Genomic DNA, 23,532 nt, shown 5'->3' with positions numbered 1-23,532 from the left:
GCCTTCTGCTATCATGAAAGCTGGTCCTCAGGGAGGAGGCTTTCAGGCCAGTTCTAGCTTAGGGGCCTCTGGGCCCTATGTCTCAAGTGCATAGTACACCTTCAGCAATAGGGACCTACCTTCCTCTGGGTGGTAACCCAAGGTAGTAACAGTAGGCTATAGTGTTCTGGGAGTCTCCTGGACAACTCAAAAGAGGGATTCTCAGACCTTGTGTTAGGGGTTTTGTTAGATTGTCTTTGGTTCTGGGAGGGAAACTTTGATTTAAACTATACTTTTATTTAAACTATGTATGTATACTTAAACATATATTTTCACAATTTCATAAATGCATATATGGTACACATTAGTCACCTCTCCCCCACTATCATCGTCACCATCATCTTAGTCCCTTCTACTGCTGCAGGAAATACTTCTTGTCCTCTTGCCTAGTCTTTTTCCTACTTTAAATGTCTCTTTTTGTGTATCCACAGCATTTAATTCGGGTTGCTTTCATGGGCATGGGTGGGGAATAATTTATGTTAGCAAGGACAAATTACCAAAGGAAGTGATTTGAAAGTGTGACTTCATTCATTTACTTATTAAGATGTTATTCTCTGTTTTGTTTTCTTTTGTTTGTTTGTGTTTTGGTGTGTATGGGGAGGTGTTGCATTGCTATATGTGGGAAGCTTGTAGAATCTCTTTTCCACTATATTTAAAAACTGTTTCATAACATGAAATCTTGGTGCTTGTTTGGTGTGCTTTATTTATTAAAGTTACCTAGCACTGATTAGCTTCAGAGTCTGGAAACTATTGTTCACTTCTGGGAGTTTTTCTAAATTACCTTTACTCATTTTCATTTGTCAACTCTTGCTTTCTGGAATGTGTATCTGATAAAAGATGTTGGCCTTCTATTTTCTTAACTTACATTTTCCTATCTTATCTTTTTTACTTAATCTTTTGAAATTGTTTATTTTCCTCTGTCCTCATCCTCAAATATGTCTTTGTTTTGTTTGGGGAATGGCTCTGATGGTAGGGATGCATTCTTCTTCTTTTTAGTGTATATTAATAGCTTTTGTCTTTAAGTGCTGATACCTTTTGTCTTTAGGAAGATCATCAAAATGTTTTAAAGTGTCTCATTTCCTTTAATAGTTTGTTTTCTCCATTTTGCTTTAAAAGAGAAAAGGAGTTTTAGTCTTCTTCATTTAGAAACTTTCCTTTCTTTATTTTGTAAACCTGTTTTGTTTAGGAATTGCAAGAAATCAAAGAGCTAAGCAAACTTCAAATGTCCAGAGATTTTGTACATCACAGGGTTCTTCACTGGCTTCTGCCAGCAAGATTCACAGCAGTAGGTGGAGTTTTCTTGGGCTAGCCAGCAGGACTGCTAGCTGAAAGGACAGAAGTCATTTTGTCGCTGTACTTGTTTCAAAAGTAGAGCAAGTACCTGCCATCACAGCGACACAGTGAGGGAAAGTGGTGAGGGCTGCTAAGTCAGAAGTCGTTGTTTCAAAGGGGATTGGGAATGCTGGGACAGAGAAGCAGTAAGTGTACAACCCTAGATTTCTAAAGATGTTTGACCCCTGTGACTCTTGCTCCTGCTTCAGTGAACAAACACTAAGAGCTTGTAAGTGTGTGGGCTGAATTTATGAACTGAGTGTTACTTGTTCTTTGAGAAACCTCTCAACAGAATTCAGGTTATTTCTCTGGTGTATTGGCATATTTTGGTACCCTGTGAAGGCAGCTGATGGGAATATCTCAGTACTTTCAGTATATGTAAGTTCTCTATGTCTCACAACTCTCATCAGTGTCTCGTATTTGTTCTCCTTAACTGTGACATTACTAGTCTTGAAAAACCCTTTCTTACTCTGGGGGATAAGCCATCAGTTTTGGGCACGGTGTTGGTGAATTTGCTAAACTTGCCAGTTTATTAGTGTTTGTTTAAAGAATACTACTTTTCTTCTTCTTTTTTAAAATTTATTTTACAATCTGGCCACAGTTTCCCTTCTTTTCTTGCCTTCCCTCCCATTTCCTCCCCTCTGCTACCTCCCCCATTCACTCTTCAGAAAGGGGCAGGCCTCCCATGGGTATCAACAAAGCATGGTCTATCAATTTGTGGTAAGACTAAGCACTTCCCTTGTACTGAGGCTGGGCAAGGCAACCCAGTATGAGGATTAGGTTCCCAAAGCCAGCCAAAGCTTTAGGGACAGCCCCTGCTCCGGTTGTTAGGAGTTCCATAAGAAGACCAAGCTGCGCAGTTGTCACATATATGTAAAGGGCCTAGGTCAGTCTCATGCAGGCCCCTTGATTGTTGGTACAGTCTCTTGAGTTCCTATGAGCCCAGGTTAAGGATATTACATCTTAATTGTCTCTTGTTTGAATTATAAAATTTGTCATTGTTTCCTCTTGTTCTTCATTTTCTGTGGATTCATATCTTTTCAAAAAGATCCTTTATTGTAGGGAATAAAGGTTGTTTGTTATAATTTCCTTGAGATGTGTGTGTGTGTGTGTGTGTGTGTGTTATATCAATATATCAGTTACTTGGCACATGTATACTTAATGTAGAAAAGTAACTTTTTGCCTAGAGAAAGGCAAAAAAAGTCAGTTTAGAGAAGTAAAAGTAGCTTTATCCTTCACTTAATAGATAAGTTTGCTATTAGAAAATAATATTTTATTTGAATACCTTCTGAGTCAACTGCTGCTCTTTTTTTTTTGCAACCACTTCAAAACCAAAAGTTGTTTTGTTTTGTTTTTTTATTGTTTTTCAATGGTTCCATTTCATGGATGTATAGAGTTCAGAACTTAAATGTCATATGATACAGAAATAAAATTTAGGGAGTTATTTTAAAAATAACTGAGCATATAATGAACAGTTCATAATACATTAGTTAATGCTTTATTACCGATTTTATCTTTTTGTGTTGTATGTACATATTTGTGAACATGTGTGTATATGCTCACCATTTGTGTGAATATGAAGGCCAGTTGTCTTTCTCCATCATCTTCCACCTTCTGTTTTGAGTCAGAATCTCTCAGTGAACCTGGAACTCCTTGATTGAACTAGGTTGGTTGGTCAGTGAGTTCCAGGGGTCCAGTCTCAGTAGCCTGTCCCACCTCTAGCACTGGACTTACAGACTTCCTTGTTCATCTTTTATATGGCTGTTGAGAATCTAAACTCAAGTCCTTGTGCATGCATAACAAGTACTTTTTTGACTGAGCTATCTCCACAGCCCATAATTTTTAAAGTTGTAGAGTGTGTCCCAAATGTCCAGATATGTGAGGCCTGGAGGGAATAGAAAGGGTCCCAAAGACTGGATGACTGTGTATAGTTTATTTTTCAATGGGACACTGAAGAGCAAGAGTGCCATTATGTTAAGGGCCTGAAGTATCACCTGGGATTGCTGCAGGTGGAAGGACATTCTTTAGTAGTTTCATCCTCTGATGATGAGTGACAAGTTGGGGGAAAGATTCAAAGCAGTAGAGTAATAGGATTTTATTTTTTATGGGGAACTTAATAGAAATTGATGTGTTCATGTGAAGTTGATTTAGAGAAACAAGATAAGTATAGTTTCATGCTTGCATTTTGAATTTTAATTTGCAAATTGCTTTTCTATTTAGTGAATTTTTAAAGTTTTGTTTTTTGTTTTTTTGTGGTTTTCTCCCCAGTTCTTTTTCCTGTTTTTCCTTTCTCTAGAAGATTTGTATCAGACTCAGGGAAAAGGGGGAAAACAAATTTAATAAATTCCACTAGGAGCAGTGTTAAGGAAGTTTCTTTCCCTTTTTTCTTTTTTAAATATTTTCCTTATACATTTTTCTCAGATTAAGTTACTGATTCATTTGGCAGTCTGTATGTGGTACACTGGTGTAAACTTTAATTTCTTCTTTAGGAATAGTGTAGGGACTGGAGATGTTTGTAGGTAACTGTTTCAGAGTGCTTACCTACCTAGCATGCAGAAACGTGGGTTCTAGTTGTGCTAACAGCCTGTTAAGTCTCAGCATGTAAAAGTGAAGGCAAGAGGATCAACTTCAAGGGTTACCTTGGAGTTTAAGGCTAGCCTTAGACTATAGGAGACTAGTCTCACTTAAAAAAATACCTTCAAAGTAAAAGGAAAATATATTAAAATAGAGATTGAAAGTCTTTAGCAGTTATTTCTTGAAACAACAGATATTGTTTAGGATACATGGTTCCATTTGCATTTAAGACTTTATTGGCATTTGGGCTTATGATAGCAATTGGACATAACTTGGTTTTATATAATTAGAAATATTTGCTATTTAGGAATATGAGATAATTTTTCTTTAAGCAGTTATTAGTGGTAATAGATGCTCATTTTGCTTACTTTGATTTCCATCTTACTTCGTATAGAAAAGATAATTGCAAATTAGATGAGTCTGAAGTTTGCATTTCTATTTCTTCTGCCAGAATTCAAGAGATTCTCATAAATGTAATTAACATTAAATTATATATATTAATGTATATGTGATCATCATGAGTAGCTGTCACTAAATTTTTGCTGTTATGATAAGGTAAGTTTCATAGTTCACAATGAAGAAGCAATATATTCTAATCTCTACTGAAATAAAAGCACACAGCAAATAGCTAAGTTTTTATTTTATTTTTATTTTATTTTTTTTTCTCTTATGATAGAACAAGTAAGAAGTTTGCGACAAAGCACTATTGCCAAGCGTTCAAATGCAGCACCTCTAAGCACAAAAAAGCCACCTGGGAAGACTGTATCCACCCCTAAAGTAGGGGTGAGACCGTCAGAGAGAAGTCACAGTAAAGAAGAACTTCACACATCTCTGAAATCCGAATATCCCAAGGAGAGTAGAAGGAGTAGCCGGCATGCTGAGCCAGTCGATGTAGTGCCAGAAGTGTCAGCATCTTCTGTTGATTCTTCAGTGTCGCCTTGTGTTGAAATGAAGGATGAAGCTGAATTGGATCCCAAGCGTACATGTGATAACCAGGGGGAAGTAAATGCGCCATCTCATGAGTTAAATTGTCCACTTCTTTCAGAGACTTGTGATAGTATAGAAGAAAAGAAAAATGAAGTTCTGATGGAATGTAAACCTAAGGGTGATCGTAGCCCATTGTTTAAGTTTTCAGATAAGGAAGATGAACAGAATGATCTTGTTTCAGGTGAAATGGATGACACTATTGAAGATAGGGGTGCAATGGAAAAACTTCAACAAGAGTTAGAGGAGATAAAACTACCCTGTGAAGGTGACCAGATGACGGAGGAACCTGTATCTTCTGATGTGTCTAGTGACTCTGTCTGTACAGATAAAAATAAGACAGAAAAGAATGAACTGGCTGAATGTAATTTGGAATTGAAGAATACCGTAGGTATTGTTGATAAAGCTGAAAACTGTCTTCCAAGAGATCAAATGGAAACATCAGGATATTGTGAGGACGTGGGATCTAATGATGTTCAATTGCAGAGTACAGAGTTTAATAAATCAAATTTGGAAGAGGTTGATACTTGTGCTTTTGAACCAGAAACTAATACTTTGGAAAACACTACTTGTGATGTTCCTGACCAAAATTCAAAGCAGTTGAATATTACTCAAAGTATTAAAATAGATTCTCCTGAAACAGCAGATCTTCAGGATGATATAGGCGGTTTAGAACCCAAAAATGTAAAATCTAAACACTTAAAATCTACAACTCATTCTAAACAAAGTATGACCACAGAGACTCCAAGAAAAACTGCTGCAGTGAAGCATGAAGTCGGTCATAGCAAAACTAAATCTAATGTCAAGAGTGTGAAGCGAAATGCTGACGAACCAGAGCCCCAGCATGATTTTCAGAGGCCGGCCAAAGTGAGGAAAGGGCAACTTGATAAGGAGTCGAAGAGTCCGAGTTGCAATTCTGGGGTTAAATCTATGAAAAGCCAGTCTCATTCTGTATTGAAAAAAACCTCACAGGATCAAAATGTAATGCAAGTTTCCAAACCTTTAACTCATTCTCTTAGCGATAAACTTCATGGTCACTCTGGCTGCTCTAAGGAGCCTCATCACCCTACACAAACTGGACACTTGCTGCATTCCAGCCAGAAACAGAGCCATAAGCCTCAGCCACAGGCACCAGTGAAGGTCACTAGCCATGTGAAGGATGAACATGAGCATCCAGGCAGTGAGCATCTTAAGGAGGAGGATAAACTGAAACTTAAAAAACCAGAGAAAAACCTGCAGCCTCGCCAAAGGAGAAGCAGTCGAAGTTTTTCTCTGGATGAGCCTCCTTTGTTCATTCCAGACAACATAGCTACTGTAAAAAAAGAAGGGTCAGATCAAACCTCCTCAGTTGAAAGCAAATATATGTGGACTCCCAGCAAGCAATGTGGGTTTTGTAAAAAACCACATGGCAACAGGTGTGTGTGCTTGTGTGTATGGGTGTGTATACTGAGAAGCTTGTAGGATGAGGATTGAGATCAGTGTGAGAACTTTCTAATATGAAAAGAAGTTATTTGATATATAAGACTTCTAAAGGCCCCATACCAATCCTGGATAAATGATAGAAACCTGGAGCCACTGAATTTACAACCAGATCATCATAGGATATTTTAAATAGTTTAGTCTGACCAATAGCTGATATGCATGTACATGTTTTATCATTGTAACCAGTTATGATTTAATGTCATTGCATCTGATAAAATCCAAAACCCTTATGCTAATCAGAATTGTCATACTGCCTCAGGACTGGAGGTTTTCTGTCACTTTATTTGACTGCAGAAGAACTAGTAATAAAGTGTGAAGGTTGTAATGGAATTGCTAGTTTTCTTTTGAAGCTGTTGTTTTTTTAAGTGATGCACTTTAAACCCAACCACTACCATTTCAAAACCAACAGATTTGAGCTGGGAACTAAAGTCAGTAGCTAAAAAGCAACCGTTAGATCACCTAGATGAATTTTGTATCTGTTATGGAATAGACTGAAAATATTTTTGGAAAGTTTTAGTTGTTTAAAGAATTTGTTAGTGCTAATCTTTGAAAATTTTAGAGCTGACTTTACCACTACTATTATAGAGTTCTTTTGGACTCCATTTCTAGTAGTGTATGACACTGCCCCATCCTCAGTGTGTTTCCATTTAGTTTCTTCTTTGAGAAAGTACAAAGAAGAAATGAAAGTTTCTACTCTAGTTACTACTATAGATAGTGCTGAGCAAGTATTACGTTGCTGTTGGGACTTCTGTCAACGATTGTACATTAAAGAGAAAATAAAACGTGGACAAGTAAAATTGCAGTTACCTTTCTACTCTATCAGCTCACATAAGAAAGACACTGAATTTAGAGAAAGGCAGTCAGTAAATGATATTGTGTAAATTATTTTAATTGGAGAGGAAAGGGGAAGTTTTAGGGTTGTTAAACTAGGTTTTATGCCAGAGAGTTGCTTTAAATTTTTTTGTTTGTTTTGAGACAGAGCCTGTAGCAGAGCCTGTTTTGAAGCTCAGTATGTAACATGTGCTGTCTTTGATCTTGGGGTGGTCCTCTTGACTCAACTTTTATGTACTAAAATTGTTCATATCCTATTTTAATGTCAGGAAGTACTTTTTCTTGTTTTTGTATTTCTTTTTCTTGTAAAAGTATTTTCTTGTTTTTCTCATGTTTGAATATAATGCTACCTTTATCCCAGTGTCATACTTTTAATGCTTTTATGTTCATGGTACATTTACATATTCTAAAGGAAACTTACTCTTCAGATCTCAGAGACTTAAGGATTAAATTGTGCTTTTTCTTGTCCTTTCAATAAAAGCCAGCCCTTTGTCTCTTAGTATCTTCCAAAATTCATGGCACTGATGTGTTTACGAGTCACAAGTTAGAAAACTTAGCAACAACTTTGGCATAAAAGTTAGAACCCATGTGCAGTATGCTACAATTGCTTTTTAATAGATAAATTTTGTCTAATGGCCTAACCTTCAGGAATCTACCCAAGCTCTTTAGTTTAATGGTGGCTGTCACTTCATAGCATCGGCAGTTATTTTTGTAAAGGGAAGGCTACATATTCTGCTTATACTTTTTTTTAGCATACTTTTTGAACCTGCCTTATAAAATATGGACTTTATTTGCTTTAGTCTGGAATACAGCTTAGAATGTTAGCTGTGGGGACTGGGGTGTAATTGATCTTGATGATATACGTTGGAAATAGTTTCTAAATTAGTTCTTCAGACACCTTCAGTAATTTTTTTCAGTCTGTGAATAAAGAAACCTAAATAATTGGTTGTTTTTTTTTCTTATATATTATCTTCACCACTATACTGTTACAGTGTCCTTTCATTCATTGAATACATAAAGCATGCTTTTCACAGTTTGTAATTTTCCACATTTAATGTACATGTAAAAGTATAGATTTACTAGGAAAGTATGTAGAGTGTCTGATTTTATATATTAATCACACTTGTGAAAGTAGAGTTAATCAGTATTTTACACAAATGTAAAATACTTGTACATATGTCCAGTTGAATATTATGGTTTGTATTAACAATTCTTCATGGCATAACATCCTAACATTCTTATGTCCTAGAGACAGTAGTTCTTTTAATATAGTGTATTTTTTCTTAAATTTATCTTCCTGATTCAGACATGTGTCAGAATTATTCAATATACTTTTAAAATGAGACCTTTGTTTATTTTTACTTAAATATGAATTTGGAACCTTTTCACTAGAAGGCATTTTGAATGGAAATTTTCTTAGTCTCTTCCTATTATCTACCTTGGGTTTCTCTTTCCTCCTTTGTTAGGAAGATGTTTTGTAACTTTAATTTGTAATGCATTTTCTTGATCTTAATTGTAGATTGGACAAAATTTCAAAAACAAGGAGCAAAAAATCTTTTTAACAACATTAATTCATAGTGTTATATTCAGAAAAGAACATTTAGTTCTGAGGACATAATTCATTAGAATAAGTAATTTTGGTTTTCTCATTTTAAGTTTTGTAGACTATTTTTCTTCACAGACTAGGTTTACTATTAAGATTTAATGTTTATGTGAAATAGAATCTTCAGTTAGAAGAGTGAGTTTGTACGTAGTGACAAGTACGTTCTGGGCTGTCGCTTCTCTTACCTAATAGAACTGTAGACCTAGTACAACTGATAGAACCTGTAACACCTTCAGTGTTAATTTGTGACCCCACCACTTTTTATTTGTTGTTGTGACTGCAGGTGTCCTTGGAATTGATTCTATAGTTTAACAGCTGAAGTTTTCAAAGAATTTTTTTTCTGGCTCATACCAGAAAGAATTAAAATTAGGAATAGTTGCTTTCTATTCTTTTTTGGTAACTAATTTTTGTCTTTACTGTCTGTTTGTATGTGAACATATAGTAAGAAAAGACAATGAGTATTGGCTGCATTTTTCCACTTACTAATTCATACTGATTTACCTGAGTTAACTGATTCAGAAACTCTACATGGAATTTATTTTTACACAGAAACTTACTATTTTCCATAAAGAAACTTCCCTTGTTACTCAGGAATTCAAGGATAGGACAAGAAATGGAATATTAGTTGTTGATTGCCCCACTGCTATGGATTCTGGGCTCTGCTTCCTAACTCGGCCTCCTTGTCCTTGTGTCTTTAAAGCAACATGATAGCCAGAAAGAAGGAAAGGTCCCTCGTCTATCCGTCTCTAACCCTCTTCTCTCCCATTCCCTGTTTCTATGTACTGTCTTTATAGAAATAGTTTTTTTTTTTTTAAAGTTCATGGTATTTAGAAGTTTTGACTTTAGAAATTGTTGTTAGCAGTTGTGAGTAATTGACTATATTAGATTTCCTCCACAACCGCAGATGCTGGCTGGGGAGGTTTATTATTTTTTTTAATACCATTTTTTTGTTTGTTTTTGTACAGAGTTTTTTTTTATTGTTGCATTGTTTTTAAAAACAAACCTAAGATCACATCTTTAGATGACAAGAGATTTGTTTCAAAGTATATCAGCATTTGAGTGTAGGCATTTCCAAAGTAAACTTGAAATCAGTTATGGTGAAATAATTTGATAAATTTTATGATCATAGATCAGTGAGGTGACCTGATTTGGCGTCACTTTACAGTGTTATATATTCTGACATTTAAGATGGAACCATTGCAGACTTGCCTTGAAGTCAGTGCAGCTGTGGTTGTAGAGGAGAAGTGACCAGTTTTCTTTCAGAGTCTCAAAGCTGTTTATATGAGACAGTTGGTTTCAGGAAATAGTAATGTGTGTACTTTGTATGGAGTAAGGAAAGAACATTAAAGTATTAAACATGGAAGAATTATTCAAAATCCCACCCTGTGAAAGAGCTACGTCATTTGAAACATCACAAAATCGTCAAAAATCTCAAACAGAAACTTTCTTACAAATGTTACCTTGTTTAAATGCTTTCTCATCTTGTGAATAAAAACATTTTTTATCCTTATTTTTCAAACCAAGAGCATCATAGGGAAAGTGAAGGCTGACAGCACTGGCAGCAGACATTACCATTGAGGATAAGTGGCCATTTGTACTAGTTTTCTTAAGACTTAACCGCATTAGTTGGGCACACAGGATAAAAAGAATGAAAAGCTACTGTAGACGATTGGATGGATTTGGTACCACTTTTAAAACACCTAAATGTACGAATTTTGATATCTCCAACATGAAAATAGGAACTTGGGTGTTTTTAGAGTTGGGTCATGTCACCTAGGCTAATCTTCAGCATTCCATCTGTTAGACCACACATACTTTAAAAGGAGTAGGGCATGTTTGGTGCCACAATAACAAATTCAGAGCCACAAAGTGCTAACATGATAAAAGGCTGTCCCTAAGTCTTTCAGATACCATGAATTGCCAGAGTGAAAGAGGAAAAGGGGATGAAATCTGAATATCCAAGTGAGCTGATAATATTGCCGATTATGTGGTCATGTCTGATTTGCCACTTTGTTCCTAAGTAGTTGCAAACATTCCTTAGGTGAATGGCTGGGCAGCACACACCTTTAATTCCAGGCAGAGGCAGGTGAATCTCTGAGTTCGAGGCCAGCCTGCTCTACAGAGCAAATGCCAAGACAGACTCCAAAGCTGCACAGAGAAACCCTGTCTCAAAAAACCAAAAAATAAATTTAAAAAATTAAATATCGCATCTTTAGGTGAATGACAATTTTTTTTTTTAAATTAAAACTTCACACTGCACTTGACTACTGATTCATGAGGTGATTTCCTGGTAGAATGCAATAAAGGAAAAAAATTTCCACATTTGAAATAAAACCTAAATGTGAATGCATCTGTGTTAAGATAAGAGTATTGTTTTTGGGAAATGAGGTGATAACCTCATATGGGCATTGACTAAGAAATCCCACTCCCAAAAGTAACAAATTTCTTCAGCTGAATCAGTTTGACACTGAAGAATGATTCAGGTGACATACTGGCTAGTAAGAATGAAATACTTTCTTCTATGGTTTTTTCCTTTTTAAACATTTTTTAGTTGAGTCCCCCAGTTTTCTCTATGATATCAGCTCTAGAATGGATTGAGGATAAGATCTCACACATCGCCCTTCTCACTGTTTCTGTTTTTGCTTGGTTTTACGGTGGTTTTTTTTTTTTTTTTAACTACGGGAGATTAATTTTCACCTGAAACCAGCTTGTGTCGTCATTTCTATCATCCCCTAGTGTCTTCTAATCCGTTCTAGAGGAGATTCTCCTGATTTAAAAGTTAGTATTTTCATGGGATATTCCTTCAGAACTTGCTTCATGTTGAACTATTGCATACATGGAAAGTAGGAGCAGTAACTGAATACTGTTTTTAATAAATTGCTTTTCTGCTCCCCTCAGGTTTATGGTTGGCTGTGGGAGATGTGATGACTGGTTTCATGGTGACTGTGTTGGGTTAAGTCTTTCCCAAGCACAACAGATGGGCGAGGAAGACAAAGAATATGTTTGTGTGAGATGTTGTGCTGAAGAAGATAAAAAGACTGACGTATTAGACACAGATATTTTGGAAGACCAAACTACAGTTGAAGCCCACAGTGAAGAGAAAACCATGGAGTGTGAAAAGCTCGGGTCATCAAAGCATATGTTAGCCAATGATAAAGGCAAATACATGGATGATACTGTAAAGCACAAGGTCAAAATTTTAAAACGGGTAAGCTTTCCAAAAAGTACATTTATTATTTCAGAAGCTTTATATGGACCTAAATGAGTTTCAAAAACTTCTCTTTGAGGTTTATTACAATATACATTCTTATTTTTTCATAAGACTGAGTTGAATTTAAGTTTTTTGGGGGACAATTTTGCTGAAAAGTAGGGACTTTGGCATTTTCAGCTTTTTTTGTACTAAGCTGTAGTTATATATATATATATATATATATATATATATTTGTTTTACAGTGTTACATGACTATGTGACCTACATACAAATTATGTTTACAAAGTTTTTTAAACAATTTTTCAATCTAAATACTGATTTTTTTTAGGTGAACCATTTTGTATTTTCTTTAAGAATTAAAAAAATGTAATCTTTGATCTCATATGCTTGAAAGTTACTCCTCCCACCCACTTCTACTGTTGAGCTGTAGACTTCTAAAGGTTTATTTTCCCTGATCCTTTTTATCCATCCATTTACTTATCTATTTATCTCTCTCTCTCTTTCTTGGCGGAGGGGGCTTCTCTGTGTAACAGCTCTTGCTGTCCAGGAACAAGCTCTGTAGATCAGGCCGGCCTTGAACTCACAGATGCCCACCTGTCTCTGCCTTCTGGGTGCTGGAATTAAAGGTGTGCACCACCATCACCCGGCCCTGATCTGACATTTTAAGCTGCCTTTTAAAAGTATTTTTTAAACAAATTCTAGAATATATATTTAAAAGAAGAAAAGGAGAAAGGGTGTATTGTTCTATTCAATTTTTCTTTCATTACCAGTGATTTTTCTCATTCCTGATTTATAGTAGAATCCTGATCAGGAAAAAAATATATTGACAATAGTGTATATGAATAAACAAATGTCGTCTAAAAGGCAAAGAAAATACTTTTTAGAAGCTGAAGGAAGCACTGGAAGTCTTTGGTCTAGTAGTTCATATTTGTTAGTAAGCTACACATTGCTTGGGGAGAAGCTGTTTTAAAAAGATGGTGAGGGAGCACAGCTCTGTTAGAAAGGTCTGCAGTTGAGCTGACATCGAGCTCTACAAGTTCCCAGGCACAGCCAGGCTTTCTACTGTGCAGGGAAGGTATTTCACCAGAGCCTGAGTGTCTCGTGATGCCCTCCTTCGTAGTTTACTGACTCAGCTCTGTCATACACGTCTTTTTTTTTTTTTTCCTAATCTTGGTTGATTTCCATTTTGTCAAATCTTTTTGACATTTAGCATTTCTGTCTGACAGAATGTTTGGAGAGTTAGATTTTCTTGATTAACATAAAGTTAATTGACAGTATGGCTGAGTGCTATATTAGTGTTTTATAGTATGTTCTCTGAAAACTTCTATATGTTGTTGTTATTTAACAATTGCTGTGTTGGACTCTAGAGTCCAATCACCGAGGAGGAGTTGCACCAAGAGACCATCTCTCACACCGCAGCTGATGTAAAAGCATGAGGCTTTTATTAATTCTTTCATGACAGGGTCTTTCAGCATTAGAGGCCAGAAAGACCCCGAATAGCTGGTAAAGGCTACTTTTAAAGCAATAAGCTACAAAAAGAAGGGGGGTGTCTGGGGGCTGTTCTTTAACTATTATGATTCCTTATTCAAAAGGGCTATTACCAATAATTGGTTGGAGAGCAGGTGCTGGATCAGATGAAGTAAGAGAAAACATCTGAGGGTCACTTTGCCCTTTTCCCAGGGCCTGAGTCAAAACATCAGTAACTGAGTCAACACCTAAGGGTTATCTTGCCCCTATTCAGGGAGATGGAAAGTTCCCAACATCTCAGTACGTGCATGTGTAGCTGTTAGGTCCTTGGATCCCAGAAGGGAGGGAGGCACTACTGCTGAGACAGAGGGCTCAGAATTGTCTTAAAGTTTTACAGTTGATTGTTAAATTTTGTGTACAGTTTCTTGTCTATCTGAAGATGTATCTTACTATATTGTCTTTTTGTCTTTCTTACTTGAAAAGATGTTATAGAATATTGACATTATTAATGTTTTCAGAAATTCTAGAAGTTGGTCTGAATTTATAGATGTGTGCTGCATTCCACCCGTCTTTGCTTGGCTTTCTTTTTGATGGTGAACTCTGTTCTTTGTCTCTCCTTTTTGTTTAATTTTAAATTTTTTGAGACAGGGTCTCTATGTAGTCCTGGCTGTCCTAGAACTTGTATGTAAATCAGGTTGGCCTCAAACTCACAGATCTGCCTGCCCCTGTTCCCAAGTACTGTTATTAAAGACATGTTCTGCCGCACCTGGCTGATGGTGAACTCTTGAATCTTTGGATCAGTCTGGTAATTTACAGTGTCTGCTTTTCACATCACCAAATTTCTATGTTGAACTATTTATTGCATTTTTGTTGTGTGTTAGGAATGTTATTACTAGGCCTGTGACAGTAAAACATGTTACTGGGGCTAGAGAGATGGCTCAGCAATTAAGAGCACTGGCTGTCTTTTCAGAGGAGCCAGATATAATTCCTAGCGTCCACATGGTGACTCACAGTGTCTGCAGCTCCAGAGCTGTGGGATCTGACATCTCTTCAAGCCTCCACAGGCATGGTGCATGCATATGGTGCACTTACATACATGGCAAAGCATGTATGTAAAAATTTTGAGGATTCCTACAGAAAATAACATGTTACCACATTTGGTATTTTGTTTATCTGTACATGGTTATTCTCCCTGTTTTTCAAGATTAGTCTAATGTGATTAATTTCTCTTTTCTGAGAAGTCTTTTTTCACTAGTAATTATTTGTGGGTTTCAATTTAGGAACCAAGTAGCAAGTAGGGAGTACAAATGGCTTATTGACATAGCGTGAACTAATCCCTGTGCTGGTTCTTTAGAAGTACTGACAAATGCAGATGCTCAGCCTGCATTCTCCACAGTGACTGACTCCATTTTACAGCCAACTGAGTGATCTGTCTTCTTTTCCTCCTCCAGAGGATGTTATGTGTTTTGTGCAAAGTAGGTGCTTAACAAATAGATTTTGAATGAAAGAATGACTTTTTGTTTTTTATTTTGTTTTGTTTTTTTTTTTGAGACACGGTTTCTCTGTGTAACAGTTCTGATTATCTTAGAACTTTGTAGACCAGGCTGGCCTCAAACTCACTGAGATCTACCTGCCTCTGCCTCTCAAGTGCTGAGATTAAAGGCGTGCACCATTCCTGCCTAGCAAATCTTTCATTTTTTATTCAGTTTATTTTTGTGTGTCTTAAAACAGTTTAGATGTTTGATGACTGAAAATTGTTTCCTCTCTACAGCTTGTGTGTTACATTTAGTTTCTTTCACTTATATATTTTGAGATTTCTCTTATGTAGTAGTTTTCATTTTAATGAAATAAATTCCATTTTCCAGGAGGCTGGTGAGGGAAAATCTTCATCTGACAGTAGAGATAATGAAATTAAAAAATGGCAGCTAGCTCCTCTTCGGAAGTTGGGACAGCCAGTTTTACCTCGGAGATCATCAGATGAAAAAAGTGAAAAAATACACAAAGAATCTACAACTGTTACTTGCACAGTAGAAAAAGCATCAAAATCAGGTAATGACTACTAAAAGTTATGTACCATATGTTTAGTTTATTATACAGGTTAATGTATCAAGGAAAAATTTTTTTTCAATGAACATTTTAATGACAGTTAATGACAGTTGACAACTGTCTGTATCTCTAGTTCTAGGGGATTTAATATTTGAGAGTCAGAGGCAGGTGGATCTCTTGAGTTCGAGGCCAGCCTGGTCTACAGAGTGAGTTGCAGGAGAGCCAGGGCTACACAGAGAAACCCTGTTTCGAAAATAAAATAAAAATAAATTGACTATACTTGTAATGAAAAACATTGCTCTAAATTTAGGGGATACTAGTGAAGCTAGAAGTCTTTGGCACCATTTTCCTGGCCTTTTGAGTATTAGTGGAAGGAGACAGACAATAAACTGACAAGTAAGAAAATGGTATTAGAAGCTTTAAGAAAAAGTGTGGAAATGAGATGAGATGCAGAGTCCCGGTTGTGGAGAGAGAGCCAGGAGGACTGATTTAGGTGGGAGATAACTTGTGAAATTTGGAGACTATAAAACACTAAGGGAGAGATATAAGGTCAGGAGCAATGTATGTAGACTTAGGAATAGGCTAGTACTAGAAGGCAGGTTCAAGGAAGTTATGGAAGATGGTTCAGTTTATTCTGAATATGTGTCAAACCTTTGGATTTTGTGCTTGGGAGTAATAGATGCCCTTAATAGTTTTGGTCTGTAGGCCGGTAGGACGGGAGGAGTACACTCATTAGTACAATCATAGCAGCGTCCTGTAAAAGAAATGAGAGTGTCTTATTGCATGGGTACAGCAGACTTAGAGAAAATGTTCAAATTGAGATGGCTTTTACAGTAAGTTAACAACAGAACTTGACAGGAGGGATTAGTTATAGGCAGATGAAGGAAGTGGGGATGATTGGATAGAATTTTAGTTTCTAAATAAAATGAGAAAGAAAAAGGCTTGAGAAGAAATATTTAAAAAATTATGGCTTTGATCATTAGAACTTTGAACATTTATTAGATACTCAGCTGTTGTATGAATTTGGAACACATCAATCCATAGCTATTATTTAAAATCAAAGATTTAATAAAAAACAGCTGAAGAAATTTCTACAATGAACAGGCTGTGTAGTCAGGGTTTTCCCATCCCACAGCTGCTCTCAAATAAACATACTGAGACTTCTATTGATAAGCCAGTAGCTCAGACTTATTACATATACATCTGCATTAATACTGTTATACTCAAGTTTCTGGTCCCCAGTAAATTCATGGAGCTGGATTTCTGATGCAAATTACGTGAAGGTTTTTTAATAATATTCAAGCTTAAGTTTGGACCAACACCTTTCCAGCACCCCAGTATGGTGGGAGAGGAAAGTGTGGCAGGGAGCCCTGGGAGCATAGAACTTTTAAAGGGGAAACGCTGTAATGGGGAGTTCACGTTCTGTTGTCTTGGGATTAGGTAAGAAGGGCATAGAATAAGGTAGTTTCTGAAACCATTGGCCAGTTTTTTGGGCGAAAATCTAACAAAGAGCCATAAATTACTGACAAAATACCTTCAAGGACTGGATGCCTCCTACGAACATCTAGCCCTCATTAAATTTTATGATCCTGCTCCCTATCTTCTTAATTGACTATTTTTTAGGATATCTATTCAGATTTATGCTATCACAGCACATTTCTGGGTCTGAGATCTGCTCATCTCCAGCTCGTTGTATGGCTTAAGATGAAGCCTCTTCTTTAAAATGGAGTTTGCAAAGTCAGATCCTCACAATACAAGTATAGACTACACATTGTACATAAGTCAGCCGAAGATGATTTTTTGTTATATGTTTGAGCAGTAAAATAAGTAATCACGTATCTTGTAGTTCTTTTAGGTTTATTTCTTTATGTTTGTAGCCTGGATTTTCAGGGGGCCTTTCTCCTGTCCTGGAACTAGCTCTTGTAGACCAGACTGGCCTCGAACTCAGAGATCCGATCAGAGACCAGACCAGGTTTTCTTTAGCCAAGAATGAATCCACAGCTTCTTATTTTCTGTGGAATTAAAAGCATAACCTCTCCTCCAAAGGAACATACCTTTTAACTTAACATTTGAAGTCAAGATATTTTGAAAATATATAGGTCGGTTTAATCTAGCAGCTTTAACCCAGTGTCCCTTACCAACCATTACTTCTTCAGCAATCAAAACAATAAGCAACAACAACAACAAAAAACAAAAACAAAGACAATACTATAACATACAGTATCCAGACTCTCTGTGTTTTTTTTTCCTTTACATGGCTTTTGTTGTTGTTGTTGTTTTGTTTTTGTTTTTCGAGATAGGGTTTCTCTGTAGCTTTGGAGCCTGTCCTGGAACTAGCTCTTGTAGACCAGACTGGCCTCGAACTCAGAGATCTGCCTGCCTCTGCCTCCCGAGTGCTGGGATTAAAGGTGTGCGCCACCACCACCGCCCAGTTTACATGGCTTTTTAAAATATTATTTACTTCCTTTTTAAAGACTTCATTATTTTAATACTGTATTTTTTAATTTAACGTTTTATATGCTCTTTCTCTTCTTTCTCAAGCCTTTGTACATTTTTTTTTTTACCACATTCTAACCCATTTAGAGGCTTTTTCCATCTGAATCTGCCTTTACTGTGTATCTGTAATCCCTTTCTGTCTGCATGAGCAAAACTCCAGAGCTGTAGCATTCTGGCGGAGCTTGCACTGGCAGCTTTTCAGACAACTACTGGGGGAAGCCCCAGTGGCCCTTTTGAGAGACTGGGAACTGGTATGCTGCATAGCTCATGGCAGTTGGCAGCTGGCTCCATCTTGCAGTAACTGTTGGCAAATGATTTGCACTGCAGCTGGCATGAAGGTGTGAGACTAGACGCTGCACTTGTCTCTGTTTCTGTGCATTTAGAACTTTTTTTTTAAAGCTTCTCAGGTTTTATGTGGAAATTCTTCCTAAATATTTGGACACCAGTTGTAGGCTGAATTTTTTTGTCCTTCAGCTGCTGTCAAATAAACATACTGAGGCTTTTATTAATTATAACTGCTCAGCTTATTACTAACTAGCTCTTTTTTAAGTTAACCCGTATTCAGTATTACATCCTGCCATGTGGTGGTAACTATTTGCATGGCACATTCATCTCCTGCTCCCTCTGCTTCTGACGGAAGACTTCAGACTCCGCCCTTCTTACAACATTCTCCTAGTCTGACTCTCCTACCTAACCTCATTCTGTTCAGCTGTTTGGCCAGTCAGCTCGTTTATTAAACCACGCAGAGCAACATATATTCACACAGTGTAAAGGAATATTCCACAGCAAGGTAGAAGCAGAGCCCATAAATTACTAACTTTTTTTTTTTTTTAAACGATCCGGGAATATGAAAAGCTCCAGCAAGGGTAATTTGAGAGATGGAGGCCTTTGAGATTGGGAGAAGTGTACTGTGGTGCTGCAAAGCTAGAACGGAAATGATAAACTGTCAAGTGCTACCTGGGTTTCTCAGCAGCTGAAATACAATATTAAACAAACCTCTTTGCAGAGTAGGTCACTGATGACTTCACAAAAATGCTTTCAGAGAGCAGTCAGATAGAAACAATTTTAGCTTATGCCAGAATATGATGGAGAAACCAGAGGGATTCATTACAGGTAACTCGTAGGAGCAGGAATGTAGTGATAGGTAGAGGTGGCTGTCGGGTTAAGAAATTGTACTTGACATACTGGTGTGCTTTTATTCTCTTAAAGTTCTTGATGTCTTGTTGAAAAGTAGTTGTTTGTAAATATGGTGACTTATTCTGTGGTCTCTGTTTTGTTCTATTTCTCTGTGCATTTTTATTTTAATGCCAGTAGTGTGCTGTTTAGACTCAAATACTGTAGTGATTTCAGCTTTTCAGCTCAGGACTATGTAAAATCTTTTGTCATTTACTAAAAATTTTAGAAGTGTCTTTCCTATTTTTGTGGTGAGCAAGAATGTCTTTGTTATTTTGATAGGAATTACATTGACTATAGATTGCTTTGAATACTTTTTTTAAAAAAAAAGAAAACGAATATCTTTTTTCATTATACCAACCAATCCAAGTTCCCACTCCCTCCCCTTCTCCAGTTCCCTCCATTTAACTCCCACACCCCACCCCCTATCCACTCCTCAGAGAGGATAAGGCACATTGCTTTGGGGAAGATCCAAGGCCCTCCCTACTATTTCTAGACTGAGCAAGGTATCCATCCAAAGAGAATAGTTTTCTAAAAAGCTAGTACAGGCAGTAGGGATAAATCCTGGTGCCTCTATATGTGACCCCTCAGTCTGCCCTAGCCATGCAGCTGTCAACCACTTTCAGAGGGACTAGTTTGGTCCTATGCTTGTGTCTTCCCAGTCCGGCTGGTGTTGGTGAGCTCCCATTAGTTCACTCATAAGTGGATACTAGCTGTAAACAAAGGATATTGAGCCTAGAGAAGCTAAGTAACAAGGTGAACCCTAAGAAAAACATCTATAGATCCTCCTGGAAAGTGAAAATGGACAAGATCACCTGACAAAATTGAGAACATAGGGGTGGGAGGAGAAGGGAGGGTAGAAGGGAAAGAGGAAGAAAGAAGGAGGGGCGAGGAGAACTTGAGGGAACAGGATAGTTGAGATGAAGGAAGGACAGAGATCAGAGCAAGGAAAGAGATATCTTGATTGAGGGAACCATTATAGGGTTAACAAGAAACCTGGCTCTAGAGAAATTCCCAGGAATCCACAAGGATGACCCCAGCTAAGACCCTAAGCAATAGAGGAGAGGGTGTCTGAACTGGCCTTGCCCTGTAGTCAGACTGATGAATATCTTGAATATTACCATAGAATCTTAACCAGCAACTGATGGAAACAGAGGCAGAGAGACCCACAGCCGAACACTGGAATGGGCTCCCAAGGTCCAGTTGAAGAGTGGGAGGAGTGAGAATATGAGAAAGAGGTCAAGACCATGATGGGTATACCCACTGATGCAGTCTACCTGAACTTTTTTTTAAAAAAAGAATTATTATGTATACAGTATTCTGCCTGTATGTGTCCCTGTGTGCCAGGAGAGGGCACCAGATCTCATTACAGATTTTTGTGAGCCACCATGTGGTTGTGAACTCCTGGGAGAGCAGTAAGTGCTCTTACCCACTAAGCGATCTCTCCAACCCTAGAATGAACATTTTAATGGTATTTTTCAGCTTGTAACAAGAAATAACTTTCTCAGTATTTTAATTTCTTTTATCATGGTTTTAAAATTTGACTTAGGTAAATTTATTCCCGGGTATTTTATTTTGTTATGGCCGTTAGCAGTGAAGTTATTTTCCTATTTCTCAGTAATTTTGTTATTCATATATATTCTTAAAATTACTGAGTTTGGTATATTGATTTTATATCCTACAGATTGGATTTTTGTTGTTGTTTGTGTTACTTTATGGAGTATTTGTTTTCACATATATGACATCATGTCTCCTGCAGGAGAAATAATTTGACTTCCCTTTTCCCGTTTAGATGTCTTTTATTTAGTTTTTTTTTTTGTCTCACTCTTCTGACCTCAAATCTGAAGCTTTTTTGAGTATCCTGTTTCCAAAAAATTTCAATTTAGGGATGTTCAATCAGTAGTGGAGAATATTGGGTGCAGTAAGAGAAAACAAACTGATGTAAGTAGGAGTGACTTCACTATAAAAAAAAGTATTAGTGGGCTGGAGAGATGGCTCAGTGGTTAAAGCTCAGTGGCCTGCTCTTCCAAAGCTCCTGAGTTCAATTCTTGGCAACCACATGGTGACTCACAACCCTCTTCTGGCCTGCAGACAGAATACTGTATACATAATAAATAAATAAATTTTTAAAAAAAATATTAGCTGAGATTCTGTTTTCTCAATAAAATGTGAAATAAGCAAATCAAACTGGAAGATAAGGGAGTGTTTTATTAAGAGAAGGGAACGAATGAGATGTCTCAAATGGGGCATCAGAGTTCCTGGGAAGATAGGATTAGTAGATGAGGACATTGTGTAGCAGGAGAGTAAGAGCTAAGCATACAAGGAGCAGTGGTGATGGACTACCTAATTTAATTTTTATTGGAAATGAGGTTATGAAGATAATAAAAATGATCAAATTAATGATTTTCAGAATAGTAGATATGTAAAAAATATCATGAATCATCTAAGAAGTACAAATCAGAACTATAGCAGGATATCAGTTTATGTCTTTTAGGAATGGCTATTATGGGAAGGACTGAAGAGAAATGGTATTCTCAAAGTGTCTGCCAGCTGATGGATTATACGCATAAAGTCTAAGTCTACTCTTTTTCCTTTTCTTTCCTGGAACTCACTCTGTAGACCAGGCTGTCCTCATAGAGATCCACCTGCTTCTGCCTCCCAAGTGCTGGAATTAACCGCATGTGGCAAGTCTACTTTTTATTATATGTAGAGTCTGAAACACTGATTTTATAGAAGCTGAGAGTAGATGGGTGGTTATGTCTGCTGGGAGTCACCAGAGGTTGGAGAGGTTTGGATAGGGAAATTTATGCAATGGCTAAGTTACAAACAAGAGAATCTGGTATAGTATTATATAGCAAGGTGGTGCAGATAGTAATGATGCATGTTTCAGAAGTTTAAGTGTGTTCACCGTGCATGGAAGTGATGAGTGATGAGATAAATTTAAGGTGACTTATACATTGCATGGTGTAATTAGTAAGTATAGTTTTTAATATATATAATTTCATTCTTTTTAAAATTCACTAAAGTTTTTCATTTATTTTACATTTCCATTGCAGTTTCCCCTCCCTCCTCTCTTCCTGTTCCTTTCCCCCACCTCCTCTTTACTCCCTCCCCCCATCCATTCCTCCTCCATCTCCTTTCAGAAAGGGACAGACCTCTCATGGGTGGCAACAAAGCCAAAGCATAGCACATCAAGTTGAAGCAGGACCAAGCTCCTCCTCCTGTATCAAGGCTGGGTGAGGCAACCCAGCATGGAGAATAGGTTTCTAAAAGCCAACTCAAGTGCAGGGGACAGTGAACAGGTCCTGATCTCACTGCTAGGAGCCCCACAAACAGACCAATCTATATAGCTGTTAGCTCCATGCAGAGGGTCTAGGTCATATACAGGCTCTCAAGCTGTTGGACTGGTCTTGAGGGTAACCTGTTTCTATGGGCTCCCATGCCATTACCGTGACTCCCCTAGCTTGTATGATTCCCTTCTCCCTGTCCTCAGCAGGACTTCCGGAGCTCAGCCCAGTGCTTGACTCTGGATTTCTGCATCTGCTTCTATACTGGATGAAGGCTCTCTGATGACAGTTAGTGTAGTCACCAATGTGACTGCAGGAAAAGGAGAGAGTTCAGGCACCTTTTCCACTATTACTAGGAGTCTTAGCTTAATTTATCTTTGTGGATTCTGAGAATTTCCCTGGCGCCAGGTTTCTTGCTAACCCAAACTGCCCCCCCCATCAATCAAGACATCCCTTTAATTTCTTTTCTCCTCAATCCCACCCTCAACCTGCCCAACCTGATCCCTCATTTTCCCATTCTCCCCTTCCCGTCAAGTTTATTCTTAACGATATACTTTTATTTTTAATGGTGTGTATGTGTGTATGTCAGTGTGTGGCTATGTGCATGTAAGTGCAGGTGCCTGTGGAGGCTGAATGTTTCGGATCCCCCAGAGCCAGAGTTATAGGTGATCATGAGTAGCCTGGCATGGTGCTGTGAACTGGACCATGGTCCTAGAAGAGCATATGCTCTTAATCAGGGAGCCATCTTTCAATCCACCTGAAATAATTTTTTTCTGAATGCTAGCAAATAGAAATTAAAAGAATTTTTGAGCTGAGAAGATTTTAGAATAAATCAGCTGATATCAAAGTAGTAGGTTGTTTGACATTGAAAATTTGAAAATGTTTGAGAATTAATAATGGAAGAAAGAAAAACCAGTGGAATAGATTAGTATTCAGTTAATGTCAAACAAAGTGAAAAGCTCAGTCAATTCTATTAATGTACTCATCACATTATTAGTTTACCTAAT

At 37.3% G+C, this 23,532-nt stretch overlaps 1 protein-coding gene across 7 annotated transcripts in view; it reads left to right on the top strand.

Annotated features, from left to right (window-relative positions):
* Phf3 (PHD finger protein 3) overlaps window positions 1–23,532 on the top strand; it is a 76,801-nt gene that overhangs the window by 32,708 nt on the left and 20,561 nt on the right. For 5 of the 7 annotated variants that reach the window (XM_085679479.2, XM_085679477.2, XM_085679480.2 and 2 more), the window contains 3 exons: window positions 4,622–6,344; window positions 11,744–12,053; window positions 15,389–15,572. In XM_085679479.2, coding sequence (XP_085535605.2) covers window positions 4,622–6,344; window positions 11,744–12,053; window positions 15,389–15,572 — 2,217 coding nt within the window. The remainder of the gene's footprint in view (window positions 1–4,621; window positions 6,345–11,743; window positions 12,054–15,388; window positions 15,573–23,532) is intronic. The other 2 variants (XM_085679481.2, XM_048430438.3) reach the window with 1 other exon arrangement.

The sequence above is a fragment of the Myodes glareolus genome, chromosome 18 (genome assembly GCF_982192425.1).
Source record: "Myodes glareolus chromosome 18, mMyoGla1.1, whole genome shotgun sequence".
NCBI lineage: Eukaryota > Metazoa > Chordata > Mammalia > Rodentia > Cricetidae > Myodes > Myodes glareolus.
Note: the sequence above shows the minus strand (reverse complement) of the source record. Positions and strands in the feature narration are given on the sequence as shown.